The sequence below is a fragment of the Musa acuminata genome, chromosome BXJ2-3, assembly GCF_036884655.1.
Source record: "Musa acuminata AAA Group cultivar baxijiao chromosome BXJ2-3, Cavendish_Baxijiao_AAA, whole genome shotgun sequence".
Lineage (NCBI taxonomy): Eukaryota > Viridiplantae > Streptophyta > Magnoliopsida > Zingiberales > Musaceae > Musa > Musa acuminata.
Window position 1 is genome coordinate 6189236 of NC_088340.1, and position 12102 is coordinate 6201337.

Below are 12102 nucleotides of genomic sequence, written 5' to 3' on the forward strand. Positions count from 1 at the left end.
ATATAATATTTGAATATCCACATATTAAAGCTTCTTATCAATATCTAATATCTAAAAATGTAATTACATAATGAATATAATTACCACTAATCCTCGAAGAATAATATTTTGTTTACTTGTAAGTTATTAGTATTTGAGAAAATTTGCAATTACATAACCTTTTATGAGCCAAAGAAATAGATAAGATAGTAAATCATCACCATAACATTCATTATATTAAGATGGACCCTAAATCATTCGGGGATAAAATATCAGTATTCAAAATCTAGAACATTGCTTTTCTCCTTGGTTTGTTTTATATTTATTATTGATTTTGATTGTCTTGAAGTTTGAGAATCAATTTTAATTTTTTTTAGGACTTGTAGTTTGATGGTGAAAGATGACTATGTTGGGCATGGGTCATGCAAAATATATTGGGGGTATGTATAAACAAAGATACTATGATCCGATATATAAGTTTGAATTGAGAATTTAAGAGATTATGAGTTTGGATAACTAATAATTAAATGGAGTTTATCTCATGTAGAGTAAATTGTATAATTACCCATATCTAATTAAATCCCCTTATTAATATCTAATTACCTATTTATCTCATTTTATTTAGAAAAATATTCAATATATATTAGTTTATTCTAATATCACGTCATATTTGAGTTATATTAGGCTTGACATATACACTTGAATCAAGTTCATAATGGTCCAAGCCAAAGAAATGAAATAGATATTACGTAAATGACATATAGTTGGTGGGCCCTTCCCACCCATTGGATGGTGCCCTAACTAGAATCCATTATTGTTCATAAAGAACAAACCAATGCGATGGAATGCAATCAATGCTAATAGTGCAATAGGACGCAAGAGAGGCAAAATTATGTCGCATTCTTCTCATTCTCTTTCTAAAGACTCTTTAGAGGCTTCCTTTAGGACGACAGCTTCCGCACTCGGTGCCAAACATGTTGTTGTCTACAATATTATGCATCAAAATTTGTACCCCCCCTCTCTCTCTCTCTCTCTCTCTCTCTCTCTCTCTCTCTTGGATTCCTTCGTTATAACAGTTATTCTTGGGTCTCTCTCTCTCTCTCTCTCACCACATGTACCATTTTCGATTTGGCATGTGGAAATGTACTGAGGATGGCAAGTAATATCCTATGTTCCAGCTGATGGATTCAAGACATGGATGCACGATTACAGATCTGTTGTGGAAGCTATGAATACAAGCTTCTCTCACTCAAAACATAACTCAAAGTAGTGTCCATCATGAATCTCCTTAGCTCACAGTCTTCTTCAAGTCCACCTTACAGTGCAGAAGTGGGACTGACCCTTCCTCCTTACCTGTACCCACAGTGCCAACCTCCCTAGCTCCACCCAATCTCTCGGCTCCACATCTCTTCTCCTCGAGGGATCCACCCCATTCCAAAGCATTTTCGTACGCTAATTACATATTATCTTTTTATATTTTGATCTTTATATTTTTAAAATATTTATATTATTTTTATATTATTATAAAAATAAAAAATATTTAAATTTATTTATCCCGACATTATTAATTTTACTAATAAAAATAAAAGATAAATAAATAATTAATATTTTAATCGTTGAAGGCCACGGGTGACTATTGTGGTAAGGAGAGCGACGATGAGAGATGAGAGTCATTTTGCATTTGCGTTGATATTGACGTAATTGTCGAGCGGTTCTTTCGTCACTTTGCATCTGCATTAATTTTGACGTAGTTGTCAAGCGACGAAAGAGCCACTGATGCAAATGCCGAGCGACACCGCTCGACAACTGCATTGATACTTTCTGAATCTACAGAGTAGCCCTCACATCTCATTGCATCTCTTCTTATTCACAATAGCCACCCACGGTCCCTAGCGGTATTGCTATCCATCACCACCGACTGTAATATTAAAATTATCTTTTTGCCCATTATTTTTATATTTTCATTAGTAAAACTGATATCATAAGGGAAATTGACATTTATATTTTACTTTTGTAGTTATATGAATGTCAATATAATTTTTTAAAGCACATAGACCAAAATACTAAAGATAATTAACTAAGGATAATTTATAATTAACTCCTGCTTCTTCTCATAACTTTTTTTAATATTTAAATATTTATTTTTTAGTAGTGTTTAATGTTTAATAGGTTTTTAATCTATTCAAAATCAAATTAGAATATTTAGTTCCGATTCCAATGGAATAGAACCGAAACTTAAGCGTCTAGTGTCAGTTTCGATTGGGTTCGAAACCATGAAATCGTTGTTTGATAATTCGATTGTGAGGGCGATCCATCTTTCTCCATGAAACCATGAAATCATTCCATCTTTCTCTTTACATTTTTTGATGCTCTTTCCTCTTCTACAAAATTTCAGCAGTGGCGTCCCATCTAAAGCATCATAAGGTTGGAACATGATTTGTCAAATTTCATAGACATACGAAATTTGAGTTATTACATCATTTATAATTTCTCATTTTCTTTCTTTTTGGAAGAAGATGTTATATATGCTAACTTTCCAACCGTCAAATATGCACATTATGAAGTTTGTTGAATTGATTAACGAATATGAATTCATATTAATTTTGTGATTGGAGTTTGATGTGGAAAGTTTGGTTTGGTATATGTGATATGCTATTATTAATTTTTTTTTTTTTTTTTTACAAATGATCGAGATGCATAAGACGGATCGACATGATCATAGGCCAATCATCATTGATAATAGATACAATAATATATATATTCATGTTTTTAAAAATATAAAAAAAATTCAATATACTTATTTAGAATAAAACAATCGCGGCATTCTTCTTATTTTCCTACTTATTCCAAAAGCATAACAAGTGAATGTGAGTTTTCTTTTACCAATTAGGGTTCTTCCCTTACCGTCCCATGGCGATGATCTATAGGGTTAATAACTGCTACTCTTTCTATAGCATATTTACTCAACTTCAAGCCTGAAGTATGATAGAATTGATTCCATCTATTTATCTTTAATATGTCTCCCCATAATGACAAAAATATGCATCTCATTTATTGCTTGAGGTTGGTGTGGCATGACCAGACAACAAAAGTAATACAAAAGTCTTTCACATGACAGCAGATCGAATTACACATTAATCCATATTGGTGAGGAAAAAGTGCATCATATATACAATGCTTCAGATCAGAAGGAATAATTACATGGCTCTAACATGAATGATACATATATATATCTACACCTCAGGTCAAGAGGAGCTCCACAACCAGAAGAAACTACACCATGTAATCCTTTTAATATGCAATCATGCAGTACAAATATTGAGTACTGTATATATATATATATATATATATATATATATATATATATATATATATATATATATATATATATATATATATATATATATATATATATATATATATATATCAGTTTCAATGGTCCTGTAAGCTTGTGCTTCAAGCAATGATCATATGTTTCCAGTTCTGGCCTAACTGCATCAGACACAAGGATTCAAGTCAATGAAACCATAGAAAAAGCTGCATGGATTGTGAGTCCTCCCATGGATTCAAATTGGAACTCAATTTAGGTTTGATTACTGAGTGCTTTTTAACCAGTTGTTGAATGTTGTACACCAAACTGTCCATCTCCTGCATCAGTGTCAGTCGGCAGATGGTAAGTAACTCCAATGAACCATGCAGTATCTCATCATCGAGACTGTACTACTATGTAGCAGGTGAGATTATGAACTCAAGCTGAGGGTCTCAGTAGATTCTAATGCTATATATGTTTGGCCTACCTCTTGGAAATTGTTGTCTCATATTTCACTACCATGGCTCGTTCTCTCTCACTAAAGCACCCATGTTTTGCCCTTGCGTTGCTTTATATAGCTTCTTCCTGCTGTGAAGGTATGTGAGTTCGCTCATATCCGTGGGTTTATGTAGGAGAAACCCTAACTTGCTCTTCTCAAAATCATGCATGCAGCACAGGATGCCATCCAGATTGTTGCAAGAGCTGCTCTTTGTTTCGATAACCGAACTGTAAGTGAGCTCGTAACTCATGAGAAATCCTTCGTGAGATTAATTATCGGAGATTGCAGGTGATCGACAACTGCCTGACATCAATGGGAATAAGCACCAATGGAACTGCGAACGCAACGTCGAATTCATCCACACCTGTGCCTCAACAGGACAACGCCACCGCCAGCTTCTGCAGCTCCCCATGCTTAGGCGAAATGATGCTTATGACCAGCTGCTTTGATGGCATAATGTCCAGCTTCGGATTCTACAGGCCGGGACTGATGCAAGGAGTGCAAGCCGTATTTCAAATGGCGTGCAGTGGTGGAGGAGGAAATGGCAGCAGCAACGCCACTCTGAGTCGTGTTGCTTATGGAGGTGAGAGTCCCATCCCCATGTCCAAGTTTGGTGTGCAACGGTGTGACTTAGGTGCGGCAGATGAGGACAGAACGATGTCTACCAAACAGTTCGATGAACAGATTCACCTATTAGCATTAGAACTTGTTAGGTTTACATGGCGCAGTGATGTGTGCTCATCGTCATAAGTCTTTGACTTCTCTGATCTGTCTTATTCACTGTGCAGGTGATGTGATGGGAGAGGCAAACATTGGAGGTGTGCTGCTTGTGCCAGCATTCATGTCACTTCTCATGCCTGTGCTCTTCATCTCCTTTTACTTAGCATGAAGAGAGACCACAAGTTGCAATCTTAGTTCTTAGCTTGTATACATGTGTCGATCTATAATATATATGGCTTTTTGTTGTTCTTCCTTTGTTGCTCTTTTACTTAGGCATCACATATACCGAATAAATCAGTTGGCATTATGCGAGGGTGCTAAAGATTACATGAATCATGAATCACATAGATTAATTGAATAAAAAATGAAAATAAGAACAGATTTTGTGTAACCCAAATCCAAAAATAGATAATACTTACAATATAGATTAATTGCATGACAAGGGAAGGCTTCGGCGGACCTGCTATAGGACCATTGAGATCCCACTTCGGGTGACAGAGGGATGCTAGTTCTTAGGCTATCTAGCATACTATCACCCACTCGATTTGCTATAGGGACATTACCCATTATCGCCTAATCTGACTTTGCTCGGTTGACCCTAAATATGTCGAGATGTTCACTTTATGTAATAAAAAAATATATCTGTTCGTTTGCCTTAGACATGCCAAGATGCCCACATCGGGCGATGTAATCTCTTATCTACTAGACCGACTACAGTGGAGCTAATGAACCCACATTGGAAGCCCAAGTTCAGTCAATCTACTCGCCTCGGGCATAATCTATCCTATCTGAATACCAACCTATCATATTGGGCAAGTTGACTTCATGTTAGAGATGTTTGTGCCGATAAAAGGATATATCGATGGTCAAGGTATTTTTTGTCCATAGAGGACACATCAGACAACTAAGATGCTCTTGTACATGATGGACGCATCATGCATTAAAAACTCTTAAAGACATGTCAATCGTTCGGATATTTTTTATTTACAAAAGACGCATCAGATAGTTTATATGCTGTGTCATTCACGAAGGATGCATCACGCGTTAAAGATGCTTTTTATTAGGATTATTTGGATACTTTTTATCGGTGGATGAGATATTAGACACTTTAAATGTTCTCATCCAACGAAGAATGCATCACACATTAAATATACTTATGCTTGATAAAGATATATCTATTATTGGGATATCTTTTGTTCGTAGAGGATGCATCAGATGCTCTTGTCTACAAAGGATGTATTACACATTAAAGATGTTATATTTGGGAAGGATACATCAAACGTTATGATGTTTTTGTCTATGATGGGTGCATCAAATGTTTTAAATGCTTTTATTTATAAAGGACGCATCATGCATCAAAGACGCCTGTGCCTATGAAGGATGCATTGGATGTTAGGATGCATTGACTATATTATGAGTCGAGGCGGGAGTGCCCTCGCTAGAGCGCCCGTTATCCGGGTTGATGGAATGATGTGCTTGCAACATGGGTTCTCCATTTAGTACTAAAATAATGTATATGATATTAGTGATGTTTAGATCAACTTGAGTCGGTTCAAGCCTACATGTGTAAGAAGTCTGATGTGGTCAAAAGCTTGAACACTCACTCGGTGGCTTTATATAAAGATCAAGATTAAATAAATTTTTTGACGTGATCTTTTCAATGCTGAAGTTAATAGTAGAATGAAATAGATATATCTTTTTTATAAATAATTGCTCACCTTGATTACTATGATCCTGTGGCTTTTCATAATGAGTTTAACAAGAAAAATATTCTATGGTACAAGTGAAATATTCTCTTGGCCTTTTATATTGAGTTGATATTTGCATGACTCGACTAGAGCTATTTTCTCTTTGCGTCATCACGTGTCAAGCTTAATTGAGACGAATATTTCTCTATCTATCAACTCTAAGAATAGAGAATAAACGGTTTAACAGTGTGATCAACTTCATAACTTGATAATAATCTTGACGACATGATCAAATAGACGATACAATTGACTTCAAAAAAGTAGTTGACTTTACCACTAGACCAAGCTGAGGTATTTGTGTTACACTCCGAAGATGATGATTCCTCACGTTAGGCTATACCAAAAAGTAAATATATATAACCCCACGAGAAACCCACTACAAAGTTCTACACTTACAGATTCTCCTGACAAAAGTTCCAATAAAAGGTACAAATCTTATTACAAATTCATCATCAAAAGGAAGACTTTTTGTTGAAATTTCTCCCAGATTAGGAACATCAAAAAAATTTTAGACCACTTTGGAACAGCAACAACTCGGTATCATCAGGATAAACTGTAAACCAGAACAAAAGCAGCGAAATAAATTTAGAGCCTGCTTTTCTTGACAGGTCCCATTGCCTTGGCCTTCGTCCTCAATTCATGCTTCTTGATCTTCCCCGTAGCTGTCTTGGGCAACGGCCCGAACACCACAGATTTGGGGACCCAATACGCCGGCATCTTTGCACGGCTGAACTTTATGATATCCTCTGCTAGTGCCTGCTCATTGGATGGATCCACACCATCCTTCAAGGTCACAAATGCACATGGCGACTCCCCCCACTGCTCGTCTGGTCGAGCCACCACCGAGACCTCCAGCACCGCGGGATGCACGTACAAGATGCTCTCCACCTCCAGGCTACTAATGTTCTCGCCCCCCGAGATGATGATGTCCTTTGCGCGGTCCTTCACCTCTATGTACCCATCCGGGTGCTTCACACCTATGTCACCGGAGTGGTACCAACCATGGGCGAAGGTCTCCGCATTAGCCTTTGGGTTTTTCAGGTAGCCCTTCATCACAACATTGCCTCGCATGACGATCTCCCCAAGCGTGGTACCGTCGGCAGGGACTGGAGCCATGGTTTTCAAGTTAACCACATCGAGGCCTTCCAGGCCGACGTAGCGAACACCTTGACGGGCATGGACACGTGCTCGTTCGTCGAGCGGAAGAAGGTCCCATTCCGGCTTCCATACGCAGACAACGGAAGGGCCAAAGGTCTCCGACAAGCCATATGTGTGGGTGACGCGGAAACCAAGCTTGGTCATTTCCGCCAGCAACGTTGGGGGCGGAGCAGCGCCAGCAGTATTGACGCGGACAACACGGGGAAGAGGGAGGATAGCGTCACTTGGAGGCGCATTGACGATCGAGTTTAGGACAACCGGGGCTGCACAGAAGTGAGTGACACCTTGCTTGGCTATGGCAGAGTATACGGCCTTGGCTGTGACCTAAACAAGAAAGACCAACAAGGAAATAAAAACACAAAGTGATTAAGCTTTAAGAATCCAAAGCTGCTTTTCTCAGCAAAAAACAAGAAAACAAGAAAACTTTCCTCGGCCAAGTCTACAACTATGTGGACTTTTATTTTAGATGACTGATGAATTATACGATATTACCTTTTGATAAACGAAACATGAACAAATCATTCAGTCCACCAGTAAATAAGGCAGAATAGAGTTTAAAAACTAAAATTTAATTTTCCCTGACAAAAAGAAAGAAATTGCAAGCAAGTAAATAGAAACTGGACACAGAATTCACTGGCACAGTTCTTGTTGTTCTCCCTGAATGGATCTGTTTTATGGTCTTGTGGAATCTTTTTGTGCTACTACCAAAGAATGTCCAGATATGTTGTATCTTTGTATGTGACGGACCAAGTTGGAGATTTAACCATCAGGAAAATAGTTCAGGCCACATTTGTATATTATTTAGTAGGAACATGAGGATTAAAATATCAACTCAATATACTCATAACAGAACTAGTTAAAGCATAAAAGGCAAGTATAAGTCTTACTCACATAAGATGCAGAAAAACAAAAATCAAAATCAAAAACAGCAAATTGCAACATTACCTGGCGAAGGCATATGCTAGTTCCACAAAGGGCAGCCATTGTCCATGCATAACACCAACCATTGCAATGGAACATGGGCAAAGTCCACAAGTAGACAGCTCCCTCATTCATCTCCCATATTAAAGCACAACTTAGAGCCATAAGATAAGCACCCCTGTGGTGCAACACCACTCCTTTCGGACTAGAAGTTGTCCCAGAAGTGTAGCCTAGTGCAATGCTTTGCCACTCATCCTTCGGAGGCTTCCAAGCAAAATCAGGGTCCCCAGATTCCAAAAATTTCTCGTAATCAATAGCACCTTTTCTCAAAGCATGATCAAGAGCCCTGGGATCACATGTTTCATCACCTACAACAATGAGGAGAGGAGGCTTGAAAGCACCTTTCTTTTCATCTGCTATGATCTTCAGAGCTTCCTCTGCCAAAGTGAAAAATTCCTGGTCCACTATAACCACTGCTGCCGAGGAATGGCCCAGTAAGAAGGCAATGGTAGCAGCATTCAGCCTAATGTTGACAGTGTTCAAGACAGCTCCGGCCATTGGAACTCCAAAATGAGCTTCATAGATAGCTGGGATGTTTGGTGCAATTACAGCCACCTAACAAAATGAATAACATATATGATTTAAGCTAAATATTTATTTGACCACTGCATCTAAATGGTTACCATGAGAAGCAGATGGATGCTTTGAGGTGAAGCAACCATATATTTCTACTCCCTACAGATGGACTCCTCACAAGTTGTTAAAGTCCTCGATGGATATTTCCATGTTCAAGAATATTGTCTGGAAAGCTAACCAAACATGTTCACTCTGGACTTTGAACTGAAGGAAACATGTGAATATGTATAGAACGATCATCTGCAGATTACTCCAAAGCAAGAAGAGATGTTTTATTCTGTGAGTTGCATGAGGCAGATTTATCGGTATCATTTATGTATATGTTAAAAGAATTTTAATGACAATGATATGGATCAACCATCATGATATGTTCTACCCTTTTTTCTTTTAATCTAGTAAAGTAGATGAGCAAATCTAATCCCATTTCTAAGTGTATGACATAAAAATAAAATACAAAGCATGAATAAAATTTATGTAGGAAAATTGTTGGCGTGAGTGTAAAAAAGGAAATAAATAAATTAAGAGCAGAATATTATCCGCTAATTCGGAGTGTACTTCATCCACGCACATCTGATATCAAAACCTCCCATATACAACCATAACCACGACAAACCAAATCAGTAAGAGGAAGGCGAAAGAAATCAAGTCTTAAACATATCAAAAGGATAATCCCTTATCCAGAATAATCAAATCCACATCCATTAATTCCTCAACACGAGTCTCCAAGGACCGTACATGGAACCCTAACCAGGAGAAATCAGAGCGATCTAAACATTAAATCCAAACAGTAATAAAAAGAAAATAACACACATATTAACAACCACACAGATCATTTTTATGCATCCCGTTCTATACCCGACCATAGAACAGAGCAAGAAGAGTAAAGGATCCGAAATTCTAAGAAAAATCAAAAGAATAAACTAAAAGCTGGAATCTAATTTTCCTGATTCTAAAATCAACTGCAGACATACACATCCAATCCTCAGCACGAATCTTAACGCTTATTAACAACCGGATCAGACAAGGCAATTAAAATAGAACAGGAAATGAGGAGAGAGAATAGATTCGAAAGAAATGAATAGGCAATAATAAAAAAATGTAAAGAAATCATCAAAATAAATCTGCTGTATGAATCACTGATCGAAAACAAAGTCAGCCATACGAATCCGACGGTCGACGCGACGCTCAGAGGGTCCTGTGTGCATAGGACCACGAAAAGGCAAAGGAATCTAAAGTAGAAAAGGAGAGAGAGAGCGAGAGAGAGAGAGAGAGAGTCACCGTGCATCCGGGGCCGATCGAGCGGGAGGCGAGGGCGGAGGCGAGGCGGCGGCATCGCCGGTAGGTCTCGGACCAGGTGAAACGCCTGGGGCCGTGGACGACGGAGAGGCGGTTCGGGTGGACCAGGGCGGCCCGGTCGAGGAACCAGAGCGGCGTGAGGGCCATGTAGTTGGCGGGGTTCTTCGGCAAATCGTCGATGTCCGCCTCCATCTCGCTCCCCATCGTCATGCCGGCCGAGCGGTTGACAAATCCCAGACACCTACCTACACACCCACAGACGGACGGCTATAGAAGCAAAGTAGAAGGAAGAATGATGAGAGAGCGGAGCTCGGTGGGTATTTATACACGGGGCGAATTGGAAATGACACGCGTAGGTAACCGACCCACATTCGTCCTCCGTTGCGAACCGGACCGTGTGTGTCAAATAGCGAAGGGGTGTGTGATGCTGCAAAAACAGCAAACAGCAAACAGCAAACAGAAAACAGCAAACAGCTTTCGCATCTGCTATCGCGTCGTCACCCTAGTGATCAATAAGTAGTCAGAGGAGGCGAACCCTTAATTGTCTCATATTTAAATAATATTTCTTGTAAATTCTATAAGTTGCTATGTGAAAATTATCCATAGAATTTTAAATTTTGTTTTCTAGATGCGCAATGAAAAAGAATAATTATTTCCTTCTTTTTCTTTGTTCACTTTTTTCCCCTTTTTTTTATAATCAATATATGTAACAAAATTAAGAACGCTTTGGATTTTGCCACGCTATGTATATTCTTTAAACAAAAAAAATTCTTTTCTGATAATAAATAAATTAAATGAAACCCACCATAGTCATTAGGGTCTCAGGCATCTGAAATATCGAAAAAAGAAACTATTATTTTAATTGATCAATTGGATATCTCTCATGTTCTAACATCTTTTTATAAACCTAAAGCAGAAGAAAACGAAAAATAATAACGAAGAAAATATAATCTTATCAATCAAATAAATAATATTTATATTATTTATTTCGTAAGACAACTATGAAAATTTATCTTAGATAAAACACCATTTTTTTATTAACCTTAAATGTGATTATATTTTTTTTCTTATTATTTATTATTTTTAGAACATTTATAATGAGAGATCACATGAGAATGAATCAAATAAATGAATATTTTTTTCACACGCTCTTGTAGGCTCCACATGTGGCCCTATTGTGGGCTCCACGTGTGGGCCCCTTCTCAGCGGCGCTGTCGCTTTTCCGGCCGCTATAGGGCAGTCAATGATTTTTCGGCTTTTTTGCGGGACCCGCCAGAGCGGCGAGGACAGCGGTGTTCGCTGGTCGGCGGAGACACACGTGACACGTTGCGATCACATTGGAGGCAAGTCGAGAATATAATTAATAATTATTATTATTATTATTTCTTTTTTTAACGCTCTGCGGGGCCCGCGACCGTAGTAGCTTGCCGTGGAAGATGGCGGGCGATGAGTTGTCAGCGAGACTTATCCTAAGCTAAATGATTGGGGCTTTGATCCTTCGTTTGACTAAGCTTACGGGATGTGCATGACAGCCATCACATTATACCATACTAATTTTAACCTCCAAATTATGTGAAGCCAATCGTTAATACTATCTTTGATGGCTACTCATGAAAGGTAAAAGTCAAATTTCTCTCAATAATCCTCCCGAGTGAACTTATCCGATCTGTCTCTCTCGTCCGGTATGCATGGATGCATTGTTTAAGTGGGTCACGTGTCCGGCGTTCTTGGATTAATTAATGGAAAATGATAAGCATAATTCTGTATAAGTTTAATAAATTAATCACAAATGATTCCAACCAAGATTCATGTAAGAGTCAACCATGGCTCGTTGT

At 38.3% G+C, this 12102-nt stretch overlaps 2 protein-coding genes across 2 annotated transcripts; one reads left to right on the forward strand and one right to left on the reverse strand.

Annotated features, from left to right (window-relative positions):
• Positions 1-3809: 3809 nt before the first annotated feature.
• On the forward strand, positions 3810-4739 carry LOC103978070 (uncharacterized). The gene is made up of 4 exons (XM_009393773.3): positions 3810-3885; positions 3962-4017; positions 4077-4371; positions 4577-4739. The coding sequence occupies exons 1-4, from the start codon at positions 3810-3812 to the stop codon at positions 4675-4677; spliced, it is 528 nt and encodes a 175-aa protein (XP_009392048.2). The 3' UTR covers positions 4678-4739.
• A 1852-nt stretch (positions 4740-6591) lies between these two features.
• Positions 6592-10561, reverse strand: LOC135607098 (acetate--CoA ligase CCL3-like). The gene is made up of 3 exons (XM_065098611.1): positions 10250-10561; positions 8360-8950; positions 6592-7738 (listed from the first exon to the last, which is right to left on the reverse strand). Exons 1-3 carry the CDS (start codon positions 10475-10477, stop codon positions 6842-6844), a joined length of 1716 nt encoding a protein of 571 aa, XP_064954683.1. The 5' UTR covers positions 10478-10561; the 3' UTR covers positions 6592-6841.
• Positions 10562-12102: the final 1541 nt, after the last annotated feature.

Coding starts and splice junctions, on each gene's coding strand:
- LOC135607098 (XM_065098611.1), bottom strand. CDS start 10,477: ATGACGATGGGGAGCGAGATGGAGGCGGACATCGACGATTTGCCGAAG. Junction 8,951..10,249: donor CGATCGGCCCCGGATGCACG/GTGACTCTCTCT, acceptor TCATTTTGTTAG/GTGGCTGTAATTGCACCAAA. Junction 7,739..8,359: donor CTAGCATATGCCTTCGCCAG/GTAATGTTGCAA, acceptor TTTCTTGTTTAG/GTCACAGCCAAGGCCGTATA.
- LOC103978070 (XM_009393773.3), top strand. CDS start 3,810: ATGGCTCGTTCTCTCTCACTAAAGCACCCATGTTTTGCCCTTGCGTTG. Junction 3,886..3,961: donor AGCTTCTTCCTGCTGTGAAG/GTATGTGAGTTC, acceptor TCATGCATGCAG/CACAGGATGCCATCCAGATT. Junction 4,372..4,576: donor GAGTCGTGTTGCTTATGGAG/GTGAGAGTCCCA, acceptor TTCACTGTGCAG/GTGATGTGATGGGAGAGGCA.